The sequence below is a fragment of the Danio rerio genome, chromosome 2 (assembly GCF_049306965.1).
Source record: "Danio rerio strain Tuebingen ecotype United States chromosome 2, GRCz12tu, whole genome shotgun sequence".
Classification (NCBI taxonomy): Eukaryota; Metazoa; Chordata; class Actinopteri; order Cypriniformes; family Danionidae; genus Danio; species Danio rerio.
Genome location: NC_133177.1, coordinates 36940110 through 36966796, shown reverse-complemented (window position 1 = coordinate 36966796; position 26687 = coordinate 36940110). Strand labels below are relative to the sequence as shown.

At 41.7% G+C, this 26687-nt stretch overlaps 1 protein-coding gene and 1 long non-coding RNA gene across 3 annotated transcripts in view; one reads left to right on the top strand and one right to left on the bottom strand.

Moving 5' to 3' along the window:
- LOC141378372 (uncharacterized) overlaps positions 1–26687 on the bottom strand; it is a 48342-nt gene that overhangs the window by 10833 nt on the left and 10822 nt on the right. The gene's annotated exons all lie outside the window — the stretch shown is intronic.
- On the top strand, positions 268–24692 carry ptch2 (patched 2). The gene is made up of 22 exons (NM_130988.2): positions 268–792; positions 2260–2452; positions 10034–10223; positions 10312–10381; positions 10493–10584; positions 12562–12757; positions 12846–12967; positions 13608–13755; positions 14590–14721; positions 14825–14980; positions 15062–15154; positions 15272–15397; positions 16090–16208; positions 16306–17045; positions 17856–17998; positions 18086–18266; positions 18369–18649; positions 19698–19835; positions 19922–20064; positions 23416–23806; positions 23894–24380; positions 24506–24692. The coding sequence occupies exons 1-22, from the start codon at positions 640–642 to the stop codon at positions 24538–24540; spliced, it is 4329 nt and encodes a 1442-aa protein (NP_571063.2). The 5' UTR covers positions 268–639; the 3' UTR covers positions 24541–24692.

Genomic DNA, 26687 nt, shown 5'->3' with positions numbered 1-26687 from the left:
TCCGACTGTCAGCATAAAAGAAATGTGTGGCTGCAGTATCAATAGATGGCCTGTGTGATAGCGTGTTAAAATACGAGCTGAGCTATTGGGAATGTGCGGAGCGGAGCAGCAGTGCAGTGAAAGAGCTGCTCCAGCACTTCCCCCTCCCGGCGTTGATGTGAGGGGCTCCGCCTGGGTGGTCTCCCTCTCTCTCCACTTTGGCGAGCTGTTGCTTAGCAGCTAATAATAGGAGATGTTTGCAAAGTAATTTGCCTCTTCCTCGGCCAATGAGAACCAGAGCACTTTTCCATCAAACCACCCTTTTCAGGGTTTGCAAAGGGGCTACCTCTCCAAATGTTACTGCAACAGGATCAGAGGTAGACTGGCGGAATCCGCTCGCCACTTTCTTCTGCTTTAAAACGAGTTACGCGCTATAGCTGGACGAATGAAGACCGAGGGATCTATACGGATTCGCGCACATAATGTTGGGATGGAGTTGGAAGACTTTGGCTCAAGGAAAGACTAGAGAATATTTCTTGAAGTTGAACCCGGTGGATGCGCGTGTCGCGAATCTTGGATTATTATTATTATCGCCTCCGTTTAACGCGCCGCGTTTGCCTTTAACTTTCTTCAGCGCTTCTTCTGCCTCCCGTTTGGACTATGGCCTCGGATCCCAGAGACCCGGGACCGGCCGGTGGTGTTTTTGGAGATTTACCCCCAAGTTACACACGCTCTCCGCCGCCTGTGAACTCAGATCTCCTCCGGAGACCCAGTTACTGCCACGCCGCTTTTGCTTTAAAACAGATTTCTAAGGTGACAAACGCCTTTCCCCCGTGGAATACACACACAGAGAGAGACCGACTCTCTCACACACACGCCCGCCTTGTTTTTCTTCGTAGTAAATGTGATAACATTTTCGTATTTCAGGGAGCCAGTGAACTGTTCAGGACTTTCTTTAGCCTATAGTTTTGGATTGTGACTTCTTTTAATTCAGTGAAAAGGATACAGTCTTAAAACGTTTGGAAAATGTTAAGAAAAAAGTAAAGTGCGAGTATGGACAGCGACGATAATGAATGAGAGCAGAGTCTCCATTCATTTAGCCCTTCACTCCGCGCGTTTTGAGTCTTTTTCGCGTTTAACTCGTCCCCAAGGTTGCCTCTGTGTTCAGTCTGGTGGGTCTAGATACAATATAGCGTGTTTGTTTGACAATGCGCGCGTCCTGCTGAGGAATTCACTGATTAAGTTTGATCTGACAAAGCATCAGTGAAGCGCATGAACGCTTGGCTATGTGTCAAATCTCCCATGAGTGAAACCAAAACAAGTCCAGTTATTCTGCAGCTAGGACTGCCAGTTACAGGAAACTTGTGAGGTGGTTTCAAAGCTTAGCGACATTTCAAAATGTCATTTTACTTGTTTGATTGTAAAATAGTTATCTAAAGTGTATTTGTAACAAGCTGCTGCTATAACAGAAAAACCAAGTATCTTTAAACCGTTTTATCTAACAGTAAGGCAAGTTTTACAGATTCCAGCTAATGTTGCATGCTCCTATAGGTTCTACTTTTACAGCTAAAACTTTTATGGAGTTTTAATGTTGATATTAATGTAATATACTGCTAAACAGTATAAGAATAAGTTAAATATCGTGCTAAATACCGCGGTGAGCAGTGAATCTAGACCAGATGAGAAACCTCAGGCCTGTGATATGTTTGGTCAAAAGTTAAACAATAAACAATTTACAACTCTAAACAGTTTATACCTACTAAACTTGAAAGCAATGAGTTCATTGAACTTTTTAGAACTCTCCAAATGATGCCAAAAAAGAGAAAAGAAAATTTGGCACATTTACTAAATTATACCAAAAAACATACTGGCTGGAAACAAAGATATAGAAAGTTTTTTTAAATTGTTGTGCAGTTTTTATAAAGTTCTCAAACTCATGTCAGTTGCCATGTTATACAATAAAATGCAAGACGTGCATTTACTACAGGTTAGGGTGAATTGAGAAATTTGTCACAATTAACTGAAAGTTTTTTATTATTTACATTTAGCTGAGTTTTGTGGCCAAATACCTTTGCCTTTACATATTGTACAACTAATAGTGTCTCATTTATAAGCAAACAAAGAACAAAATGTAAATAAATCATTAAATTACCTCGCCTGTAAATATTGATTCATGCGTTGTCATGACAGTTCACTGTCCTGGCAGGGCACCGTGTGTTACAACTGATCTGAAACAGCATCACTGTACATGTGAATAAGTGTTCCTCTCTTGTGTCTCAGGGAAAAGCTGTGGGACAGAAAGCACCACTGTGGATTCGGGCGAGGTTCCAGGCTTTTCTCTTTTCTCTGGGCTGTCACATCCAGCGACACTGTGGAAAAGTGCTTTTCATTGGACTGCTTGTGTTCGGAGCCCTGTCTGTTGGGTTGCGGGTCGCTGCCATTGAAACGGACATAGAGAAACTATGGGTGGAAGGTGAGTCCAAACTTTCATGTTTCACAGATGCGCTGTGTGGGTGGGTTTTGGGGCCTGATTGGTGTGGAGATTAGAATGAACAAAGTTATTTGTGTGCTGAATGCTGATGTTTCTTTACGTAGGGTCAGAACAGGCATAGTCCTTTTTAGTGCAAGTCACTCTCCAAACTTTTTGACTGCCTTAGCGCAGCTTAACTGATTGCAAATGTGATTGTGGTGTAGTTGTCGGACGATATAGACCCAGACCTTGTGTGGGCTTCTGATATGAAGACTCAGGATCTTTGAGCGGACATAGACCGTGGCCTCTGGAATTCCATATCTCCTGTCACGCACACGTAGCATTCTTTTTCCTAGCGCATGCAAGCCTTCTCTTGTTCTCTTCCCATCAGCCTATATTGTTTGCGTTGGGTGCTGTGCTTGATGTTTTTCTTTTTCTCCCCTTTCCCGTTTGACGTCTTTCCGTGCACCTCACTTATCTGTGCATTTTCAGGCAGCTTTATTTGGTTTTCACACTGCCAAATTCCTTCTAAGCCCCCTAGGCTTTCGCCACACTGCTGATCCCCTGCACAGATGGGCTGTGTGTGAATCGTTAGCCATCTTTGAGGTGCTGACCCTCCCCCTCGTGCTCGCTGTGTGGTCCTTCACTATTCTTGGATTCCATTCAACAATAAAGGCACCCCCCTTTACTAAAAACGAGAATACAGCTGAAGTTTACCCACCTGTTTCACACTCACACACACAACGTGCACGTTCATGCACAACAGGACTTGTTATTTTACACTTTTGAAATTTGATTTCAAATATGTTGCTAATATGTTGCTTATAATAGCGCAGCATTAGTCTGTTAGAACTAGACAGCTAGAAACCTTTATACAGGCATGGATATAGCTATATGTCCTTTACTCAAAAAATACGGATTTCAGCATCTCAAGAAACAAACAAGTCAGTAATCACTTGCGAAATATATACTTTAACTGTAAACGCAATGATATATGAGCTCGTGTTCTCTGGTGAAATGGTTAGATGGGAGTTTAAATCGAAGGGAGTTGTCGGATGTTGTCAGTGAAATTTGTGTTTTAATGTAAAGCAGGCATAAAGCATGGGGCTCCTGGAGAGAAACGCCAAAGTGCTGAAAAGGAACACTGTGCCTTTAAGAGGCAGTGCCTCTGTTTCTAAAGTTTCTGCCTGCGTTGTTTCCCCCAATAGCCCATTGACAAAGCTGCTCTGGGCTGAATGGGGAGTAAGTGGTATGGTAACAAGGAGAGGTTAGTTCTCACACACAGGCACACACATTCACTTCTGCACACATACACATAAAAAGTCACAGGGACAAACAAAAGAGTTTTATAATGGGTCTTGTGATTGGGAATTGAATTTAAAAAGGTCCCTGGTGCTGTTAGCGATTACTAAAGAGTTGCATATATCAAGAAGGCTTTCCAGTGACTTCCCCAAACCAAAACATATTATAACAAAATGACCTTGCCAAATGCATTGCTCCATTTGAACTATTTTAAAGACAGATCGGTAGTTTAATACAGAAAACTTTATTTCACAAAAATTAAAATTAAAGTTGTTAAGGGGGAGGCCATAAAGAATGGCAAAGCAACCAGGGATTGTGGATCTCACACTTGCCCAGCTGTGTATTTTGGAGCATATGCCTCCTCATTGCTTAGCCCTGAGGCAGTAACTGTCCCTCCTTCACCTCTGCTCTAGCCCCCACCCTAATGTCACCCTGGCCACCAAGTGTCCGTGTCCTTAGGGACCACCCGGGCCACCCGTAATTGCTTCCGCCTTCCGTCAAACAAAGTGTGAAAAGTAGCAACCGTGTGTTTAGGTGTCTTATAAGAAATAACCTAGGTTTAATTAGGTGTAGACACACTGTTAACAATACTGTTTTGTATGTTGTGCCACAAGCACTTTTTAAAAACACCAAAGGCCCATCAATATTTTGGTGTGTTTACATCTGTGTAAGTAAAATTATTGTATGATTTAGCATGACTATCACTATCATTATAATCTCTTTTAAAGCTATTGCTTTCTAAACCAGAAAGATGATTTCTTGCTTGAAAATCATTAACTGGTAAAAAGGGAGAACATTATTTTATGTACTGAGCCTGTAAGTCGTATGCCAATGTTGTTTTGTCATCTTAATTTCATCTTATAGACAAAAACAGCTGCATTCTTCAAAACGTATAATTTTCAAAACAAGTCATAGTGGTTTGGAACAACTCAGTAGTAAGCAAATAATCACTACATAAACATTTTTGTGTGAACTAGCCCTTTAAGTAATTGGTTAATTCTTGGGAAAGTATGATTGTGCTTGCATAGAGAAACAGGAAAAAAGGCAATAAAATGAAATGTAGGATGACGGTTTGGGGGCTGGTAGGAGAAGAAACGCTCTAGAATCTACACCCTTAAATTACACTGGATTTCATGTTTTCTCCTTATGTGAAGTGTCAGATTGCAGACGGGAATCTGGAGAATTAAGAAAGGAGAAAAGATTGAGAAAGTTGTGTTTTCAAAGGAGCAGAAGTTATTTCATCTGGTTTCTGACACCAAACCGGGTGGTGCCACATCTTGTTTGAATTGTGCAGATTTGAATAATTGATTGAGCTTTTTTAAAGTAAAGGACGAGGAAAGCTTTGTCAGTAAAAAGGTTGCCTGTCTGTGTGGGGTGAAAGAGGCAGACTTTTGATACGTGATTATATGCTTGAGTAATGCTTGCCTCCCAAAAGGATTGTTGCCATTTAACGGTCATTGCAAAAATGTGTGCCGGGCTAAACAAACGGCAAACTTTTTTAAACAGATGGACATGTTTATGTTCTCATATACAGTCGTAACTTAATTTTTCTCATCCGTTTTGACACGATTTCTGTGTGCCTGACAGACGTGTACACACAGACAAGCTGTACAAACATAACTCAAATGTGTGCAGGGATATCTGGGTAGCAGGCGTGCTTGAGCTGTATGAAGCCACTAGGCAGCAGATGAGAGAAATAAAGAACATATACAAACTGCATGAATGACCTTGTCCACATGCATGTAAGTTGAGGGAACCAGCACAAGCCCAGGATATACGGACACATGTGGACCGTTGTGTGTTAGAACTAGTTATCTAAGCTAACAAATAATACAAAAAAAATGCAAGGTAAATGCAATAATTCATTAGAAAATACACAGTCTTCCAGTGCTGGTGCCGGATTCAAAAGAAAGAAAGCTCTATGAAGTATTATTGGAGGTGAATAGCAAGCCGCAGCACCCCAGCTACATAAATAAACTCTAACTGCCGAGACTTAGACCTCACCAGTAGAAAGTACAAACAAGGCCAGAGTCAACCTGGGTCAGTTGAAAATGTTTACTTCAACCCCCTGTTTCCACCCCCCACCTCACATAGGCCGGCCTCTAGCCCCCGTTACTCAAGAGCCATGCAAGCTGAATGCATCCTTTTTCAAAGTTTAAAAACTTTCAACCCCAAATCAGAGCATTGCCAATTAAGGCGGGAATTAAGGCTCACTTTTTGATCTTTCATCTTGACCAGTTTGTATGGCATTGCGCTCGTTTTTTAAATATTGGGTGGTTAATAGAATGATGGTTTCAGAGGCTCTTGGTGCAGCAAAAGAACAAGTTTTCAAATCTAAGGTCCGGCTAACATTGGCAGCATGTCCAGAGAAGCAAATTGAGGTCTAACTCCATGGCAGAGATCCGAGATTACACTTTTTTTTATATATATTATTAAGCTGAAGTTACTAGAACAACACATCAGTCACAAGAGGAGTCCAAGCTCTGAAGAAGCTGCCTGTCTTGATGTCCGATTCTAACAGTATTTCTTACATTGAGTCCAGTGAGGGTCATTGCCTTTGATCCATGTGAAAAAAAAGAAACTGGTAATTTTTTTGAGGAAAAAAAGTTCTTTTTGTCCTCCTCAACAGTTTGTCCTTTTGGTTAGGGTAAAAAAAAAACATTTTCTTGGTACGTGGTGGAAAAGAAATGGTTTCTGGGCTCAATAAATTCATTTCCAGTTTGAATGAAACCAACAACGTGGAAAAATTTTGCCTTTCACCGTGGGATGAATGTATGTTTCAACCACACATTAAGCTGCATTAGCAGCCAGTGGAGTGCTTAATGTGGGTATTTTTCACAGCAGCCAACACTAGGGCTGATTAGCATAATTAGTACAGGGAAGGCTATACATATGGAAATGCCCAGGACCTAAATGCCAGAATCGGTGGAAATTTATGTCAATGCTGACAGAAGTATCAGGTTTGAAAAAATGCTAGCTCCAAACCTTGAACCATCTTAATCCAATTCTAATTTGTGTACCTGCAATTTGAAGAGTTACAATGCAAAATGTTTGTGTCAAATTTTATCATCCAAGCCTAAAGTTATGCCAGAGAGATGTTCAGAAGGGCATGCATTTATTTCACATGCATAGACAAGCTAGCCTTTCTTCTTTTGTATTTTATTATTATTTCTTTTTTTCCAGTTGATTTTGAAGTGAGTGTCTATTTTTTTCCTGTTTGTTGGGAATCAACAGAAAGTGTCTGAAAATGGCAAAGACATGCATTGAGTCTTTTGGTGGCCTTGAGTTAGCGCTCATAGAGGCAGAGGTGGAGCAGTCTCCATCTGCCACTGTATTGGGGCAAGATGGGGTGGTTCTCTCAGTCATGGTCAAGCCATTAAGACTCCTTTTGATTAAGAGTTGCTGTGAAGCTGAAATGTTTTAAAAAGATTTGCACTTGAGCCAAATCTATCCTTCTTGTCTACATAATGCGGCTAGAAAGAAGAGGAAGAAAATTTCTAACAAAAAGCTCGGAATGGACATTATCTGGGCTTGACAGACCCAGGGAAAAAGAGCTAAACCAGCTTGTTTTGTTCCTGGAGGTTTCATATACTAATTTGTGTGGGAGAAAATAAGGGGAACAGAAAAAGAGAAATTGAATACTTGAGTCAGAGCTTGGGCATGCATTGGCACCCAACTGCGCATCTGTGCTCTTGGGATTTCTTGGGTGGTGAAAACAGGTAAAAATGTCTCTTTCAGCACTCTTCCATGTGGGACTTCCTCCAGAACAGCATGAGTCCTTTCAGAAGCCTCTTAATCCCTCTAATCTGGACCACAACACTTTGAAGGTGGCCTGTCCTAATGGAGAAAGCACTGGGTTTCAGACCTAGCTGCTCTTTGCTACTGCACCACATGCAATAACTCAAAGAGTGGACAGTAAAGGAACCCTTTCTGATTGTTTATTTTAAATTATGTTTATTTTAGCACAGTCTTTGTTATAACAAATATTGCTATAATGTTTTTATTTTGCATTTCATTCTCATCTTTTACATGTTTACCACATTTTTTTTCTGCACTGCGTTATTCATCAGCACAGTAGTAATCTTTTTTAGGTTAGTTGAAGGCAATATGTTCATGAGTGAGATTGGAGATGACAGGGTCCACTGGTAGGGTGACACCAGGGAGCAGGAGGCTACTTCTCCATAGTTAATTACATGTCACTTTCCATACTGCCCACTGGGAGGGAACCCACTCACACCAGCTCATTTTGTTGGTCTGCTCCTGGGTGGGACCTTGAGACAAGCTTCACGAGGCTCACTACCATTGTGCTTTGGCCAGTGAGTGCAGAGCATTATTTTAGACAGATTTTTGCATTTTATGTGCTATTTCACATAATTTGCCACACAACTGTCTAATCTATGAGACATTGAGGCTTGTTCCTTTCCGGCTATGCTGGGGAACACTGGTTGGACCCTCCTCGTGGATAATTGGCCTGTGATGGTGATGTCACCCCCAAGGCTGTGAAAAATGAAGGACAACAGAGGAGGGAGGGCCTCTTTTTGGGAGATAGTGAGTTCTATGCAGGAATATTGTCAGTTCAGTATTACACAACATCTTTATTCTGCTGTAATGTCTATGTCTTGTTTACATTTACATAAATTATATAACCGTTGACCACTCTACCATGTTGCAGTCCCAGAAAATGAAAGCAAATATAGGCACTTTGAAACTTCCATAGCCTATGTTTTTGAAAGTTCTAGCAGTTTTAACCTGAACTTTACATCCAAAGTCACTCTTGTGCATTACAGTCATTGTTACCCCTCCGACATTATGTTTCTGGCTGCGAAATATTTGTGTGCCTGTCTCTTTAAGTGTAAGGCAGCAGCGAGCCGAGAGAACAGAGCAAAGCTCCCATCTGGAGAGTGGCTGAGTGGAGTGGTGACTGAGCGGCGGGGCCCACTCGGTCCCTAGCTGGGTGGTCCAGATGGGAGGAACCAGACACAAATAGCTATAATTTACTTCAGGAGCCCCTGTAATTACAGGCCCAAGGATTGGAGCTCAATTCCTGCAGATGCCTGAATGCATTAAATATGAACATGCTGTCTGTAGGTCTACGCAAATGCATGTTTGCAGTTTGTAAAGAATTTCAGTTTTTAAGTAATGTGTTTATGTAACCTGCTAGTGGCATGAATGAAATCAGGAAGTTGATGCATCAGGAATGGATGAATCAGGTTGCAAGCTTCAGGGCAAGTCACGTGTCATGTTTTTTTTTTTTTAGATTTGTGATGCAATTTCTTTGTTTCTATGCAGCCTATTCTTTTATTAATCTAAATCTTTTGTGTTAAAAGTTTGTTGTTAAAAGACACCTAAGCCATTTACGAAGCTGTTGGCTACTCCTGACAAGAACAGTACCCCTCTACTGTCTTTCACATCCACTCCCTCACTCAATTAACTGAGGGAGGCAGTGAGATGTGCTGAGGAGGAAAAGTGGCTCGGTGGGCTCAGCCAGCCACTGCAGGCTTGTCATCATGCATTGGGACATGGAGGGGTAGACGGACATTCTCTGATCTGGGCCGGTGTGTTTCATGTGCATTTGGCATAGCTGCAGTTACCCTGCGTCCTCTTTTCATCACCGCCTCCGTTAATTAGGGGGCTGGACTCCAGAGTTTCCTCTGCACTCTTTGATGCTTTTCATCCCAAATCAACATACCACATGAACAGCATTCTGTCCCTACTCTTCAGCCTTACTCCCATCCCTTTTCTTCCCTTCTCACATCTTGGATCCAGGCAAGGTGACCTGTAGATCAAGACCCAAATTTGTGAGGGATCTTAATTTTAGGCAGTCTATATCAGTGTGACGTGAGCCATTAATTAAGATGCTAGTGGGAGGATTGACCCGGCAAAGATTTAGATAACCACATAGGAGTATTTATGGGGCATTTTGCAAAGGGTGGTTAGACTGTGAAAGTGTGGACCATGTCACAATGTGTGCTAAAGACACAAATGTCATCCACACATCTGTTTCTGGGATTAGTTGTGAAGTGTACACAGGGGAATGAAAGCTTTAGTGAGTTTAATTGAAGGTTAAGTTGGGGCATAATTATGACATTAACATTTTCCTGAGGATCATGGTTGTTTCTTTATTGACTGATTGTTGCAGTCTGACCATTAACATTGTACTGTACTGTACTAACATAGCGCAGTTTCTTCTGGCTGACAGTCAACAGGAATATAATTTTCATGACCACAAAGGTGTATTCTTTCGTCAATGTTGAAAAATGCCTTGTTTTCTCTCTGTCTCAGCTGGCAGTCGAGTGAGCAAGGAGCTACGCTACACAAAAGAGAAGCAAGGAGAGGAGTCAGTGTTCACCTCACAGATGCTGATACAGACACCCAAACAGGAAGGAACTAATATTCTTACCCAGGAGGCTTTGCTGCTCCACCTGGAGGCAGCTCTGTCAGCTAGCAAAGTTCAAGTGTCTCTTTATGGAAAGTGAGTACAACCACCAGCAACAGGGAATTTCAAAAGCTTACAAATGCAAAAACATTTTATCATTTGCTTGTACAATTTCTACCCACAGATCTTGGGATCTTAATAAAATCTGCTTCAAATCTGGAGTTCCAATTATAGAAAATGTCATGATTGAAAGGGTAAGAATTATTTACTGTTTGCTTAGTCCAAGCTGTTGTAGTTTTTATAACTTTTTTTTTTGTTCTGTACCATAAAACTTTCTTTAAAGATGATACACAATTTCTTCACAGATGATTGATAAGCTTTTCCCCTGCATGATTGTGACTCCTTTGGACTGCTTTTGGGAAGGCTCCAAGTTGCAGGGAGGCTCCGCCTACTTACCGTAAGCATTCTGATTATTCTTAATTAATATATTGCCACATTTTTCCAATGAAGTTACCAGTCTAAGCTTTAGGGACAAAAAATTAACTACAGCACAAGGTTCTGTGTTTTAACTTTGGCTTTAAAACACTTGACCCCCCCTCCTTAATATAACGCACACTTCTATAACAATTGGGCTTTACCTTCAACCAAAATGGTGCTGTCTTCAACAAACTCTTACATCAAGGCCCAAGCAAAAGCTCAATTTAGTCTTTTGGTAAGCTAAAGCCTGGTTCCGTCATCACTGGGGTTTGAGCTGTCATCGGTGTAGTGAGGAGACTTTACAGGACAATTTCTAATCCTGCACCCCTGTTCCACCACCCAATCCCCCAGCCTGAAGAAGCCCTTATGGAAAGGGGACATAGAGAAGAGGGAGGGAGAGAGATGACTGCTACTGGGTGGGTAAGAGGGAAGGATGGGGGTGCAGGGGAGCCTTTGGGTCAGACAATGGTAAGCATTCTTTCAGTTTACGAGTGAGTGTCCATCAGTGAGGGGGCCCTGGAGGGGGCCTGGCTTTGTCAGCACTGGGTAACACTGTGCATTCTCATGGTAATCGCCCAGGCTTGGAGCTGTAAGTTGTCCAACAAATAAAATGGGCATTATTCAAGTCGTGGGCCCAAAGAGAAGAGAGGAAAAAGTGGGAGAAATTAACTGTGGACGTTAGACATTGTAGTTTACACTGCCACCCATCCCACTCTGCACCCTCACTCCTAAAACCTCTTTAATATTTTGTTGGTGAGTAATTGACTTCATTTTTTGTTCTATGTCATGCAAGACAAAAAACGATGAGTGCTTTCTAAAAATATTTCGTTATTTATTGTGATTTCTCTTTGGGCATGAGTTAGCCATGGAGGCTAATGTCCTCTCAAGCTTCCGCTTCAGTTCAGCTGTTTTTTTTTTCATCTAAAGGGAAAAGAGCGAGAGTGAGACAGAGAGAGAAAGGGAGGGAGAGAGTGAGGGAGAAAAAAAAACTTGAGGGAACAAAGACCAGCAATCTATGGAAAAACAAAAGGGCCCAGGCCGGTTCACTCAAGCAAAAAAATAGGAGATAAAGGAGACTCTCTTTGCAAGCAGGAGCAAAGGCGCTTGGTATGTGGGAATGGGAGAGGACCTGCTTTATTTGAAGCTACTCTTCATGAGTTATTGGAGTGAGATTGGGCCTAGAGTTGGGACACCATTCACTTTTATTCTTTACCCACAAATAGTCCTCATGGTAAAAGCCTCCTCTCTCACTACGAGGCTGTTGCTTTAGGTTCTTTGACATTTTACTTGGGATTGTTTTGAGCTACAGATGATGATTGTAAGTGTTTTGTTTCCTTGTTATAAATAAGTTTAATAAGGCTTTACCAATGTACAAATTTTAGCAGTCTGCACTCTTGTGTTTATTAATGTTCTCCAGAATGTGCGTACGTGTTCTACTTGTAACAAATCCGTCCAAAACAGTCCCACTGTAACTCAACTACACATAAAGAATTAGTCCTTGGCACATTAACAGACAACAATCCACTCAATAACCCACCAACTGGGAGAAGATAGATTTAAACCTGCAGGCTGAGGGCTTGAAAAAAACTGCCCTCAAAGAAGCATTCAAGACATTCAGCATAGCCCTTCCTAGCATTCCCTTTGCCCGCCTTCATCCTTATCAAGATGTTGTAGAGGCAGAGGTAATTGTTATGACTCGATGCACAAAGTTAAGAGACAGCAGCCTGTAGACCGCCAGCATATTATGCCCCTCCGTGTAACAGGATAATAAACGCTACTTTATGCAGCATCTGTAGTCTGCCACCACCAGGGAGGGACTGGTGCTGGCAGGCTTGGAAAAGCAGTAGCAGGGAAGGGGATTGCTTTAAAAAAATCTTTCAAAAATGTTAAAGAATTAACAGTATTATTCTGCTAGCTTTATTAAAATGTGTTTCAATTTTGTTATCTCCCGGCATAGGGGCATGCCTGACATTCAATGGATGAATCTGGATCCACTCAAGCTAATGGAGGAGTTAAGCCAGTTTACGTCTCTAGAGGGCTTTCGAGAGATGCTGGATAAAGCTCAGGTGGGCCATGCCTATATGAACCGTCCATGCTTAGATCCCAGTGACACAGACTGCCCTCACAGTGCCCCTAATAAGGACCCATGGCAGGTGGGTACAGTGTTGTAATGCATATAAGAATGTCCGATTAATCTGGGTGTGTACATTGCATTAAATGTGTCGTCTATATCTTATGTAGGTCCCTAATATTGCTGCTGAACTTCAGGGTGGTTGCCATGGTTTCTCCAAGAAGTTCATGCACTGGCAGGAGGAGCTGATCCTGGGCGAAAGAGTAAAGGACTCCCAGAATGCCTTGCAGAGGTGAGAAAGAAGGGGGGAAGAAAGAAGGAGCAGCAAGAGGTGGGGGTATGTGGGTGGGCCTCTCTTAGGAGGCCCTTACAAGAAAGAAAGTGAGAGAGAAAACCAGAAAGAGACAGAGGTGGAGAGAGAGGGAGGAATCTTTCTGACTCCTAATAACCTCACACATCCATGGAATTCCTTACATGAAGAGGGATCAGTTTCCACCTCTGACCTCAGCATAGGCAAGACCAATTAAACATGATGGACAGCCACATAACCTATGGACAGATCTAAAATGCAGAGTAGAGGAAATTGAAAACACAACAAAAAAAAAGCATATGATACAAAGTAAACAAACCAAAAGCAGGAGCAAATAGGTTTATACCAATAATTTAATCTCACTTGTGTATATTTTCAGTGCAAAGTTTAATCTGTGATAAATGAAGGTCACTGCCAAGAGCTGTACATTTACCTTTGCACAACATTGTAGCATTGTTCAAATATCAATCATCAGTGTTAAAGTTATTTACTACAGCCCAAGAAGGATCGCAAACACCTTATTCCAGTCATTATTACAACAACTTTCTATTAATGCTCACATTAGTTACGTGCATGTTTATATGGTCTGATTTCACTCAGCTCTCTGCATTTCCTCCAACAGTGCGGAGGCCCTTCAGACAATGTTCCTCCTTATGAGTCCCAAACAGCTCTATGAGCACTTCAAAGATGACTATGAGATCCATGACATCAACTGGAATGAGGACAAAGCCACCGCCATCTTGGAGTCCTGGCAGAGGAAGTTTGTTGAGGTAATTTCCTTTTTTAAAACACACCCACACAGTCACTTTGTGAGGTCTGAATGGTTTCTGTGACCGCAGAGGGTTCCCGGCTGATGTGTAAAGGTAAAAAGAGTGTAGGAGGTCACAAGTGGTGCAAGAGGGTTGTTTTCCCTAGACCAGAGGATGGCAATGTCTGCCTGAATTCCATCAATCCTCAGCTGCCTAGTAAACGGAGTCCTCCTAGGAGGCCACTGACAGACTCCCAGTTATAGGAACAAGCTGTTTTTGTGATAACTGACACCCAGCACACTTACTGAAAGTGAGGGAGAATTTGAGAGAGAGAAGAGCCTCCAGTAATGCTTTAGTAAGAGAGCAAGAGAGAGGAAAGTTACGTCAAATGAGTTTTGAGAGATAGAGCACTGTAAAAACAAAATGCAGGGGTATTCCTTTCACCTTAGGGTTGTCGGCCATTCATGGTGCTGATGGAGTAGCCTGAGACACCATGTGATCTCATCTGATCCATTTGACCTCTGCCCTTTGGCATCTGTGCTCATTATTTCTCACTTGTCAAGTTTCATAGGATCTTGTGCTATCTTGTTTGCGTGTTATTAGTATAAAATATGAGGTGGATAATGGTATGCCCCACAAAAAAAATGTATATTTATGTAACTTGTCAGAAAAAGTAATTTAGGATTTGGTCTAAATTCTGCAATAAGTGCACAAGTTCACTGTAAACACACAATGCTACATTAAGATACTTTATTTACAAGTCATGCTAGTTTTCCTTGATACATACGGCTGTCAAATCCAAATAATGGATAAGTTCTCTTTCTCTGAATGTTCATATTTTGAATTTGTTTCTAGGTTGTTCATGGGAGCATTCCTCAGAATTCTTCCTCCAATGTTTATGCCTTCTCTACAACCACTCTTAATGACATCATGAAATCTTTCTCTGACGTCAGCGTAATCAGGGTGGCAGGTGGTTATCTGCTCATGGTAAGACATCAATTACTGTAGCTGCTCTAGTTAAGGCTGATGAAAATGTGATCAGCATATATGTGTGGAGCTATTCTCTTACATATACCCTTTTTATGCACAGCTGGCATACGCATGCGTGACCATGCTGCGCTGGGACTGCGCGAAGTCTCAGGGTGCTGTAGGGCTGGCAGGAGTACTGCTAGTTGCTCTATCTGTGGCTGCAGGACTTGGACTGTGTTCGCTGTTGGGACTGTCCTTTAATGCCGCCACCACGCAGGTAAAAACACACCTAAACCTCTTAAATTCACACCCACCCTCAGGGCTTGGCTGTAACTCAGAAATTTGTGTTTCTCCACAGGTGCTACCATTTCTAGCCTTGGGGATTGGAGTTGACGACATGTTCTTGTTGGCTCATTCCTTCACAGAGACCCGATCCAACATCCCATTCAAGGCATGTATCTCATGAGCATGCTCTGGATCATGACTTTTAAACTCTGAAAATGTTGTTTAGATTTTCTGTTGTTGTTGCTGAAGATCACAGCTCATTTTTTTCTATTTATCTCCATAGGAGAGGACAGGTGACTGCCTGAGAAGAACTGGCACCAGTGTGGCTCTTACCTCAATTAATAACATGATTGCTTTCTTCATGGCAGCCCTAGTGCCAATTCCTGCTCTTCGGGCCTTCTCACTTCAGGTATGAGAGAGTATTTTGTTTGTGATGCATGTCATTAACCATTGTGCCATGAGATGTCTATTCAGAATGACTTGCAGGAGTGGTTACTCTCTGAAAAGGGCAGTGAAAGGTGGCTCAAATAAATGAGCAGTCAACCTTAATTTAAAGTAAGGCTGGCCTTTGTTGTTTCACTTTTTCGCATTCTCTCTCCATTTTATGGTCAATCCCCTTCATTCAACTAAAATCACTGCCTGGATTTCAGGTGGTTAGGGGATACCAAGAGAGAGGTAATGAGATGAGTGAAAATATCAGTATATCACCCAGCCATCAGCCTGTGCTTCTCTGATCTCCCCAGGCTAACCCTGGGTGGTCTGCGTTGTAATGATATGGAATAAAATGTCTGTCTGAGGTTGATAGAGTTGGGGGGGGGTTTGGTTCTGCTCAGACTCGCTGTGACCTTGGGAGTCCCCTTTCCTTGGATTGTTGACTGTTTGTAAAGTGATGGGGGAGGGGATTGCTGGTTGATTTAGGGTGCATATTTTAGTTTCTGGGATTCAATCCGAGGCACTAAAACAGCGAGGGATCCTGAATGCAGTGTGTTTTTTCTCAAGTTCAGACAGCAGCTGTGGAGTCGGGTGGCAACGTAGAACTCATGAACGAAAAGATTTGGCCTCTACCCTGAAGTCTCTTTTTCTCTCTCATTTTTATTTCAGGCGGCTGTTGTGGTGGTCTTTAACTTTGCTATGGTTTTGCTGATATTCCCTGCCATTCTGAGTTTGGACCTGCATAGACGAGAGGACAAAAGACTGGACATCCTGTGCTGTTTCTACAGGTAATTAAGATGTACTGTCCTGTTATTTTATCCACATCTTCTTAATAATGACAGTCTTTAGAGCTAAAGGTGTGTATTCATGTTTTATTTCCTCCAGTCCCTGTTCATCTCGGGTCATTCAAATCCAGCCTCAAGAGCTCTCAGATGCTAATGACAACCATCAGCGTGCTCCAGCTACCCCCACCTACACAGGCTCCACTATAACCACAAGCACCCACATCACTACCACTGTTCAGGCCTTCACTCAATGTGATGCAGCTGGTCAGCATATTGTCACCATCTTGCCACCCACCTCCCAGATATCCACCACTCCTCCATCCATGGTCCTATCCACACCAACCCCTACCACTGACCCTTATGGCTCTCAGGTGTTCACCACTTCCAGCTCCACCCGAGACCTTCTAGCCCAGGTGGAAGAGCCCAAAGAGGGCCGTGAGTGTGTGCCTCTTCCCTTCTTTCGCTGGAATCTGTCAAGCTTTGCAAGAGAAAAGTATGCCCCTCTGTTGCTGAAGCCTGAAACTAAGACTGTGGTGGTTGTTGTTTTTGTGGCTCTTTTAAGCCTCAGCCTCTATGGTACCACAATGGTTCACGATGGACTCTACTTGACTGATATTGTCCCTAGAGACACACAGGAGTATGAATTCATTACAGCTCAGTTTAAATACTTCTCCTTCTATAATATGTACCTGGTTACCATGGATGGCTTTGACTATGCCCGTTCTCAAAGACAGCTTCTACAACTTCATAATGCCTTTAACTCTGTGAAATACGTAGTTAAGGATGGCAATCACAAACTTCCCAGAATGTGGCTGCACTACTTCCAGGATTGGCTCAAAGGTAAGCTATGGTTTTGCAGCAAGTGCTGCATTTTACTATTACTTATATTACAAAAGATCAGCCTATAACTTGTTCTGCGCAACTGTGATATTTAAGGATTAAGATATATCAGTATCTACAAAATACTGGTTTCACCATAGCTATGTCACATAAACCAGCATTTTCAGTTGCATTTATGTATTGCACAGGAAATGCTGATAGCTCTGAAGGTGAGAGAAAGAGTTCAGTGAAAGTTCATTTCATCTTCTTTTGTGTTTCTCCCACCTGGACATAGAGAGGATTATGCAAGGGTCAGGGGTTATCTCAGGCTGTTTGTGACCTCACTGCTCACATTGGTTTACATTGGGAGCTAAGCTGTAAGGTGAATCCACAATAGTTAAAAGTCAGTGAATTGAAAAGAAGCTATTTATTGTGAAAGGCTGTGGAAGCTGGAGGTAGTTGAAAGACTCTCTCTTTCTCCCCTATGCTATTTCCTTTTCTTGTGAGAAGATGTCTGTAATTACAGAATGGTTGTGGAAACTGTTTTTCAGCTGTTGCCAGACTTTGTAATTTGGAGAGCACGAAAGGCTTTCTCTGGTTAGTTTATTCAGCCCACACACATTTATCCAACACCAGGCAGAAAGATGGAGAACTCAGTGAGGGGAAGGGGGCTTTTGGTTTATATTCCTGCTTGTGCGTGATGACTAGCATTATATCGAAGGAGTAAATTTAACAGTCTTCAAAGCTATCAAAGTTGTGAATAAAACAGCAGGATGGTTTGAACAGTTTTCTCACAGTTGGTATAATTGTACATGTCTATGTTTCTTGCAGGTCTGCAAGCCACTTTTGATGCTGATTGGGAAGCTGGCAAAATTACCTATGACAGCTATCGCAATGGCACAGAGGATGGAGCACTGGCCTACAAGCTTCTTATACAAACTGGCTCTAAGAAAGAACCTTTCAACTACAGCCAGGTATGTGTACAGCCACCTTAAATAGCTCTTCAAAATTGTTGCTGAAGATTCCAAAGCTCACACTTTCACATTTTGGTTCTTTTAAAGCTCACATCTCGCCGCCTGGTGGATGAGGACGGTCTTATTCCTCCAGAGGTTTTTTATATCTACCTGACAGTATGGGTCAGTAATGATCCACTGGGCTATGCTGCCTCCCAAGCCAACTTTTACCCCCATCCTCGGGAGTGGATCCATGATAAGTACGACACCACTGGAGAGAACCTTCGCAGTAAGTAGACCTTGACAATGAGATTGGAAAGGTGGTCGAATGAATTCATGCATGTTTCACAAGTCATACAATCTTAAGAGCGTTACCTCTTGTCTCTTTCAGTCCCTGCGGCAGAGCCTCTAGAGTTTGCACAGTTTCCTTTCTACCTAAATGGACTAAGACAAGCCTCAGACTTTATTGAAGCCATCGAGAGCGTGCGCACAATCTGTGAGGAGTTCATGCGTCAGGGAATCAAGAACTATCCCAATGGCTACCCCTTTTTGTTTTGGGAACAGTACATTGGTCTGCGCCACTGGTTCTTACTGTCCATCAGTGTAGTGCTTGCCTGCACCTTCCTGGTGTGTGCCATCCTCCTGCTCAACCCCTGGACCGCAGGCGTCATTGTAAGTCTGCCTTCCTCTCACTCTAATCCATTTCTACCTCCTTTCATTCTATCCCCCTATTCTCTTATTTCTCTTGCTCCCCTGATCCCCTCAACACAGCTCAATAACTTTGCCACCAGGGCAGTTTTTGGGGAGGGCCTTGTGGGTTGTCTAGAGGGTGCTGCTTGCATACACACATATATACACACAGTCACGCACATACGTACTCTCCCCCTCATTTCTTTTGTCATTCAAATGGGTGCAGCAAGACTTTCTAAAGAAGAAATTCAAAGCTCTCCTGAAGGCTTTTACCTCCAACTGCCTTTGTCCAGAAATTTGGGGACAGGACGGATCTGCCCAGTCACGACCTTGGCCTGCTAAACCCATCCATCAGGGATTTGGTGTAGTGGGGGTAGAGGGTGGTTGAGTTATTTCAGGGGCTAGAAGGCATTTCGCACAGACCGGTGTGCTCCTTAGTGCAACATGATGAAGCAACGGAACTAGAAATGGCCATTTGCCTTGGTTGAAAGATATTTCAGATTCAGTTTAAATATGTCAAACTCATTTAATGTTTATAGCATTTATTTTAAAAAATGTAAATGCACTTTTTTATTCAAGCAGTTGAGTAAATTCTCTGTTTTTTCAGTTTTATAGCCTATTTGTGGCCAAAGTAAAATGGGTTTTATTTTAAGCATGTTGCAATTTAAGCATGACCAAATTGGGACCCCTGCCAACATCAGAGGATTTCAGGCCAAAGTTACCTATTTATAGTGTAAAAATAGTTTCTTATTATTAGTAAAGCAAAGAGGTCCACGCTGCACCGGGAAATCGAGAGCAAAATTTTCTGTATTCTCTTTTATCATATAGGGTCACTCATTTCCCTAACCCTGAAACTGAGAAGTCATAGAAGGGGCCAGGACATGGCCATTATGTAATCTGATACCTGGGGCAGATGACAGTGAAATGTAGAGGATATTGGCCCAGTGAGGCCCATTAATGCTTTGTGATTCATGTACAGCTATTTCCATGCACAGCTCCTAACATGCTGATCTGTTCTTCTACTCCTTAGGTTTTTATTTTGGCCATGATGACAGTGGAACTTTTTGGCATTATGGGCCTAATTGGTATCAAGCTGAGTGCTATTCCTGTGGTCATCCTTATAGCCTCTGTTGGTATTGGAGTGGAGTTTACTGTGCACATTGCACTGGTAAGGGCATCTTACACTGTAATTCATCAGTATTTGTATTTCTGCCTATGAAATTTAATAGAGCAGTTTTATTCTCTCTGTTGTAGGGTTTCCTAACTGCCATTGGGGACAGGAACACTCGTTCAGCCGTTGCTATGGAACATATGTTTGCTCCTGTGATTGACGGCGCCATCTCCACTCTTTTGGGAGTGCTTATGCTTGCCGGCTCAGAGTTTGACTTCATCATGAGGTGAGTGATTGTCACTTTTGGCAGGTCTTTGAGGTCAGCCCATATGCTGTTTTCTGAAATGGTGGCAGACCTTAGGCAGGGATATAGTTGACCATGTGGCTTTAGGATACAGGTGGTAATGTTTGTCTCTTTATCACCTGGTGTTGTCAGTCTTGAACTCCCCTTAGACCACCACAACACACTTACAAACATCATTGAGCTGCTTGAATGCTCAACAAATGGAGGAAAGATCAAGGGAGTGAAGCAGCTGCTTGTAAACATGTAAATAAACAACCCATTGCTCTGTGACTCAACACGCACACACTTGCTCACAGTTTTTCCCACTCTAAATTCAGGGAGAAAGTCAACTGTCCAATGAACTGGTTGTAAACTCACTCTACCCTCTGTGTTTGGCCAGCTTGTTTGCATACTTTAATGAATACTTTGCTGGAATAAAATGACAAATATAATTTTTTAAGGACTAGGGGTGTGCTGAAAGCAAACCACAACCTTGAGAGATGCCTCATGCAGATCCTTGACATAAAAATAGCCTAGTTAGAGGATACAGCACAACACAGCTGAAAATGAAAACAAAGGATGAAGAGACATATTCTTTACAGCGCCCACTTATTTGATGAAAGAGTAACTTGAATATGAGCAGTGTGGTATGGATCTCCAGGAAACTGCTGGGAGGTGTTGGAGCATATTGCTTTAAGACAGTGGGTTAAGCTGGAAGAAGGACTGGGGGTTGGTTTGGAACAAACCATTTGGTTCAAGTGGTGTGCCAGCACTGGGGCATTCATGGTGGGAGGTCCTGTTTAGATGTAGAGAGAAAGAGAGAGGTCTGGCCCTCTAGATGGGGAGTAGCATAAATACATTGCTGTAAACATCTCCTGGCTGTGGGACACTGAATAAACAGGAGAACAAGCTCAGCGGCCCCTCTTAGAATGAGCCACCCTTTCCAACCCCTGACTCGGAATGGAAAAGATTACAGTTTATATAAACAACAGAATTCCTAACACTAGGTCTACTCTGGAGGTCTAACCCAGGCGGGGCCCATGGATGGTTTAGTCTTTTTTCCCCCCATTTTTTTCTTTTTCTTTTTTTACTCCTTAAATAAATCATGCTCCACTTTCGGAATGTTGACTTAGTAAAATAAACATGCGCCCTTTTTCCAATCTTTTCATGTATACAGGACCGTCAGGCAGAATGAGAGCCTTTAACTAACAAAAGGTGCATAAGTGCAGCCAGAGATGGTTGGCTTCTTTGTCTGATTTTCCCCATTCTTAAAAACCTTCATGTTTTCACTGAACATTACAAATGGTGTTGATTTTGCCCTTCCTCAAACCCATATCAAAGTGTCACTCAAACTATGCACTCAAACTGTTTTCAGACATCACTACTGTGGGAGATGAGAAAAAAAATAGTTCACACTCAAAATGGATGATTCACATTAATGAAACAGACATCAGAGAAGTGGAAGGAAGGAGTCGAGGGAACAAATGCAGACTCACTTGTCTCCATCTGAGAAACCCATAGCATAGCTCAGTCTCTGGTCTAAATGTGGCATGTAATTCTGACCAGAGTTTCTGCTAGTGCTGCATTTTATGCACAGACCTGACTGGTCACTTTGGAAATTTGGGTTTTAGAGGTCAATTTAAATATTACCTTTCCCCGACTGTACATAATGACTGAAAATATGTGATTATAGTCTTTTAAGACTAGAGGTTCTGTGATACGGCACAGGTCTCAGTTCCAGAGGGAGCTGCGAAAAGACTAAACCAAAAGGACCCAAAATACTCTTTCCGATGTGCAATGACTGTCAGACCTGTAATCTTTTGAATGGGTTTTTATTCATTTGTTTGATGGTTCTGAAACAGCCAGAGTAAACACATGGCATCAGTGAAGGAGATGGGTCAGTGGACAGCAGTTTCTACTGTATGTCTGGAATGTTCCAAGTATATATGACATAGATGAACTTTACCCCCTCCTTCTTTCTTTCCTAAATCCAAAGTTCTTGTAGATGTGACAGAAGCAAAAATGGTCAGAGGGTGGGAGGTTAAAAGAACATTCCAGACTTGTTCCAGATTCTGTTCCTCTACCTCCAGAAGTCTGAACCACAGCAAAAACAGCTGAATTGTCTCTTTTTTGTGTAACCATTTAACTGGAGTGCTCTCTAATTTTCTCATGCACTGTCTTTCTTGTGGTGAATCAGAGCCCTCCCTCAATGCTGAGCTAAAGCGCAGAGGCACAAACACCCTCACAGTTCTGCACCCTATTAGTGAGCCCTACATGGTAACACGCAAGCCTGTGTTAAGAACAAATTCTACTTAAGCTTTTCTCAGCCTTATACCGTTAGCCTTCACAACTAAAATGTAATTTTACAATCCTCATTCACCACCCTTGTCCTTGGCCCCTTTGTTCAAACATATATTTTCAATGCTACTTCTAGCTTTAAAGCAATTCTGCACCAATTCACACTGCTTCCCCAGACCCGTTAGTGGCTATGCCAACCAGGCCTCCATGTTCTTGGCTCTAGAGGTGGAGGGCTATGTTTTTTGCTAGTCTTCATAAGTGGATTGAGTTTCCTGCTTTTGTCGCCCCCACTGAGAAAATATGTTGTTTTAGCATCGATCTTAACAATTTCCCTTTTGCACACACAATACTTGCTGACTGCAAGAACTCTTGTTGATGGACTCAAGGGTCAGTTTGCAGGTTTTGCATAAAACAGTTTATTGCACATGTGAAAGAAATGACTTTTAACAAATCTCCAAGCCAGTGTTGCATAATTAGCTCTTGAAGTAACATACCTATTGTGGCCCAGAAGGAGGGAGATAGAGTAGGAGTAAGAAAAAGGCAGAAGGCAACTGTCTGCCCTTGCCTGCCCAGCGTAAACATAAAGGTTGTGTGCCCTGGCCAGGGTGAAATGGGATCTCAATAATAAGGGGTATTAAGTTGCTGAAGAGAAGATTACATTAACAGCAGTGGCAGCTTTTAGGCTAGAGGGAGAGAAAAAAGCAAAGAGAGAAAGGCAATGGTGAGGGGTGAGTATTTCTGACGCATAGAATCTGCTCACTAATATAAACACATCTCCTCAGGAAGTGGCAGGGCAGTGGTGATAGATGAGGGCTCCCAGAGGGAGAGAAAGCGAGCGCTAGCTATGAAGATGGAACCCAGGAATTTCTCTCCTGCCTTGTCAGGTCGCCAAAAGAACGAAAGCAGAGAAAGGAAATGTAGAGAAAGAAACAATGGACAATAAAAGCAACATGTTACTTTTAAATATCACCTTCCTCTCCTTGTTTGAACATGCAGTTGATATTTGATGGCTGCTTCGGATTTAATGTTTTCTCCATTTGTGCCTCTATTATACAGATACTTCTTTGCTGTGCTGGCCATACTGACGTTGTTGGGGATCCTGAATGGTTTGGTTCTACTTCCGGTACTTCTTTCACTCATGGGCCCCCCAGCTGAGGTTGTACCTGCTAACAACGCAAATCATTTGCAAAGTCCTTCTCCTGAGCCCATGCCTCCTCCTATGAACCACCATGGGTACTACGCTGGGCACATCCCCAAGGCATCACATCAGGCATTCTCTGAGACCTCTGACTCTGAGTACTATTCTGAAACGACGACCACCTCTGGCATCGGGGAGGAGGAATACAAGTACTGTGACAGGAGCACATACATCACACCTCCAGCTCAACCTCCAACCACTCATATTCTGCTTGAAGCCAGCAAAAACCCCAGCTTCCCTAAGCTCACAGTAAGTTGACCTTACAGAAAAAGTTTGAACTGCTTGTGATGTAGCTTGCACTGAGCACTTTTGTAATGTTTGTTCTTGCTTTTTAAGGTGGTGAAACCATTTCATGAAGTACAGAACTGCGAGACTAAGCAGAATGCTGTCAACTCCATCAGCTCACAGATCAAACGGTGGGACAATAAAAATGAGGACCAGGGGCAGAGGAGACAACATTTACCTACTGACAGGACAAACTGTCAGCGTAGGACTACTCAATGTGGCCCAGGGCCACAACAAGGAACAGGGCAGCAGCAAAACAGGACTACAGCCCATACAGGGGCATTGCAGCACCCTAATAATGCCATCACCATGGTTACAGCAACAGCCTCTGTGACAGTGGCAGTGCACCCCAGTTTGCCGGGGTCATACCAGGGTTACATGCATGAAGGGTTTGAGGATAATGAGTCAGACTCTTTTAATGACTCTAAGAGGACTTCTCACACCTATGGAAAAGCCACACATTATAAGAAAGACTCTTTGGAACTTCAAGATCTGAATTCCACAGAAAAAGACCCACATCAAGCTAACCAGATGCTAGGTAAATAGCATTATATTTAAATCATCAAAACTAGACATTTGTATTTTTGCTTGTCGTGAAAAAACAACAACAATCAGCTCTCTTTATTGATCATAACTTATGTCAACCTTTTGCATGTGTTACAGGTTGTGCATGGAATCAAGCAGCCAAAGATTGCTAGACTGCTACCAGCCCCCACATCCTTTTGTCTGGAATCTCTGGCTGTTTTGGGAAGTTCCCAACCCCAGCCCTGTGTCTTTTATCTCTTTGAACTGTACATAGACCTCACACAGACAAGAGGATTTATTTTAATTATTAAAAAAGGTCTTTATAGACATTTATAAATTATATATATATATATATATATATATATATATATATATATATATATATATATATATATATATATATATATATATATATATATATATATATATATATATATATATATACATACTAAAAGAGGGAAACTATTTTAAAATGTGCTGTATAACTTGTGTATTCTCTTGTGTAAAAGTCAGATGTATAAGAGGATTTGGAGGCCTTGTTCCCTCCTTTGTATAGATTATAAAATGTTCTATATGTAAAATATGTGAAATGATATTAGTTTATTGAAATGCAAGGTCAGTGTTTTTTTTTTTTTTTTTGCTGCTACAGTTCAAATTTAATATGACGTGTCTTGAAAATATGCAGTACCCCTTTCCCCAACATAAGCCAAGATTTAACATTATATTAACAAGTTCTTAAACTGCAGCCAATAGTAAGCTTATCAGTTTTGTTTAAAGATGTTGACTTTTCTTCGATTGCACTGTACAAAATCAAAACCTATTTAGATAACAGTTTTTCTCAGTTGAAATTTGCAGTGACTTCTCCTGTATTTATTTTACTTTTTTACTGACAGCAACCATTGTGCCTTCCTAACTTTTAATCTTACATAATTATTGTCAAACTGTTCAGTAATGCTTCACTGTACAGATAAGGATCAGCACTGTCACTCATATGGAAAGTTATCATCTGTTTTATGACTATTTTACACATCGTTGTTAGCATGAAATGCTCTGTCTAGTTCAGCATGTAATGAATAACAGGACTAAGGGTCTTGTGTTTTTGTTACATTATTTCATTATATAATTAATTGCAGTCTACATCTATATACTTGAAGGGGTGGTTAAATGACACTTTTTTTGCATTTCTTCTATGGTGATTTTTGCCATACATGAGTAAGCTTCAGTTTGTCACCATATATGCCTCAGCAAAAGTTTGGGAGACATCAGGCAAACGTTGTTTACTAAAATATTATTAAGAAAGGGAATCTGTGTGAGTGTGAAAAGAGATTTTTGCTTGTTTGTTTTCTTTTTTGTCATCCTCTTGGCTGCTTTGTACATAGCAAATGCCCTGCACGAATGTTTACCTGCTAGCTGCCCTCTGGGCTTCTCTCACAAGGCCAGTGTAGGGACAGTCAAACAGCTCGGGTGCTAGTTTTCCAATATTTTGTCTGCAGTTCAGTTCTCGTTCTTAGTTCCAATTTCAGCCAAATGGTCACATTCATTCAGTATTGGTCAAGTCACTGCCAGATTAAATGCAGGGGAAAAAGTGTTACTGTAAGTGGCAGCTTCTCTCCTCCTCTTTCTTTTTTATTTAAACCTGTTTTAACAGAAACAAACCAAGTAGCTACTGTAAGACAACACAACACAACACAACACAAAGTAAGCAATCTAAAGCACATGTACAGCTTAAGGACAGGAGTGGCTTGGGCAGACAGGAGACAAGGGTAGGGGACGGGGGTCCTGCATAGGGTTATGTTTCAAATGTATGTCATGCCATATAAATTATTTATATAAAATTTTTATTTTTGTAGTTTGTACAGATGTTAGTCATTAGACTGAAGTTATATTTTTAAAGAGTAAATATATTATAAATATAAATATATAATTATATCTATTTGTTTCTGAGATTTTTTTGTGGAGGCGGCGGGGGGGGATCGGGCTTTGAAATCTTCATATTGCTGTTGGAAATAATGAAGGAAAGGGATGGCTACGGTTGTCCACCTTGTGTAGACTCTTTGCCTTTCCTTCTTCATGTAAAGATTTGAAGAGTTTCTGTTTTTTGTTGTTGTCTAAAACACTGTGACTTCAGAAAACTTTGTTAAAGGAAAAAATGAAAAGAAAAACCATTTGTGACCATCATTTCCTTCACCGTTTATAGGAATTCAACTAACAAAATAAATGTAAAAAAAAAAAAAGGTCAATCAAGTCTTTGTTTTTCCTTTGTGGCTGAAACATGATCATATTTCCATGTTGCTTGTACCCAACACTGATTTTGTCACTT

What these genes read in the sequence shown, in the direction of transcription:
- ptch2 (NM_130988.2), top strand. Translation starts at nt 640, where the DNA reads ATGGCCTCGGATCCCAGAGACCCGGGACCGGCCGGTGGTGTTTTTGGA. An exon ending in CAGGTGGTTATCTGCTCATG is followed by an intron (nt 14,722 to 14,824) that starts GTAAGACATCAA and finishes TTTTATGCACAG; the next exon opens with CTGGCATACGCATGCGTGAC. An exon ending in GAGTTTGACTTCATCATGAG is followed by an intron (nt 20,065 to 23,415) that starts GTGAGTGATTGT and finishes TCTATTATACAG; the next exon opens with ATACTTCTTTGCTGTGCTGG.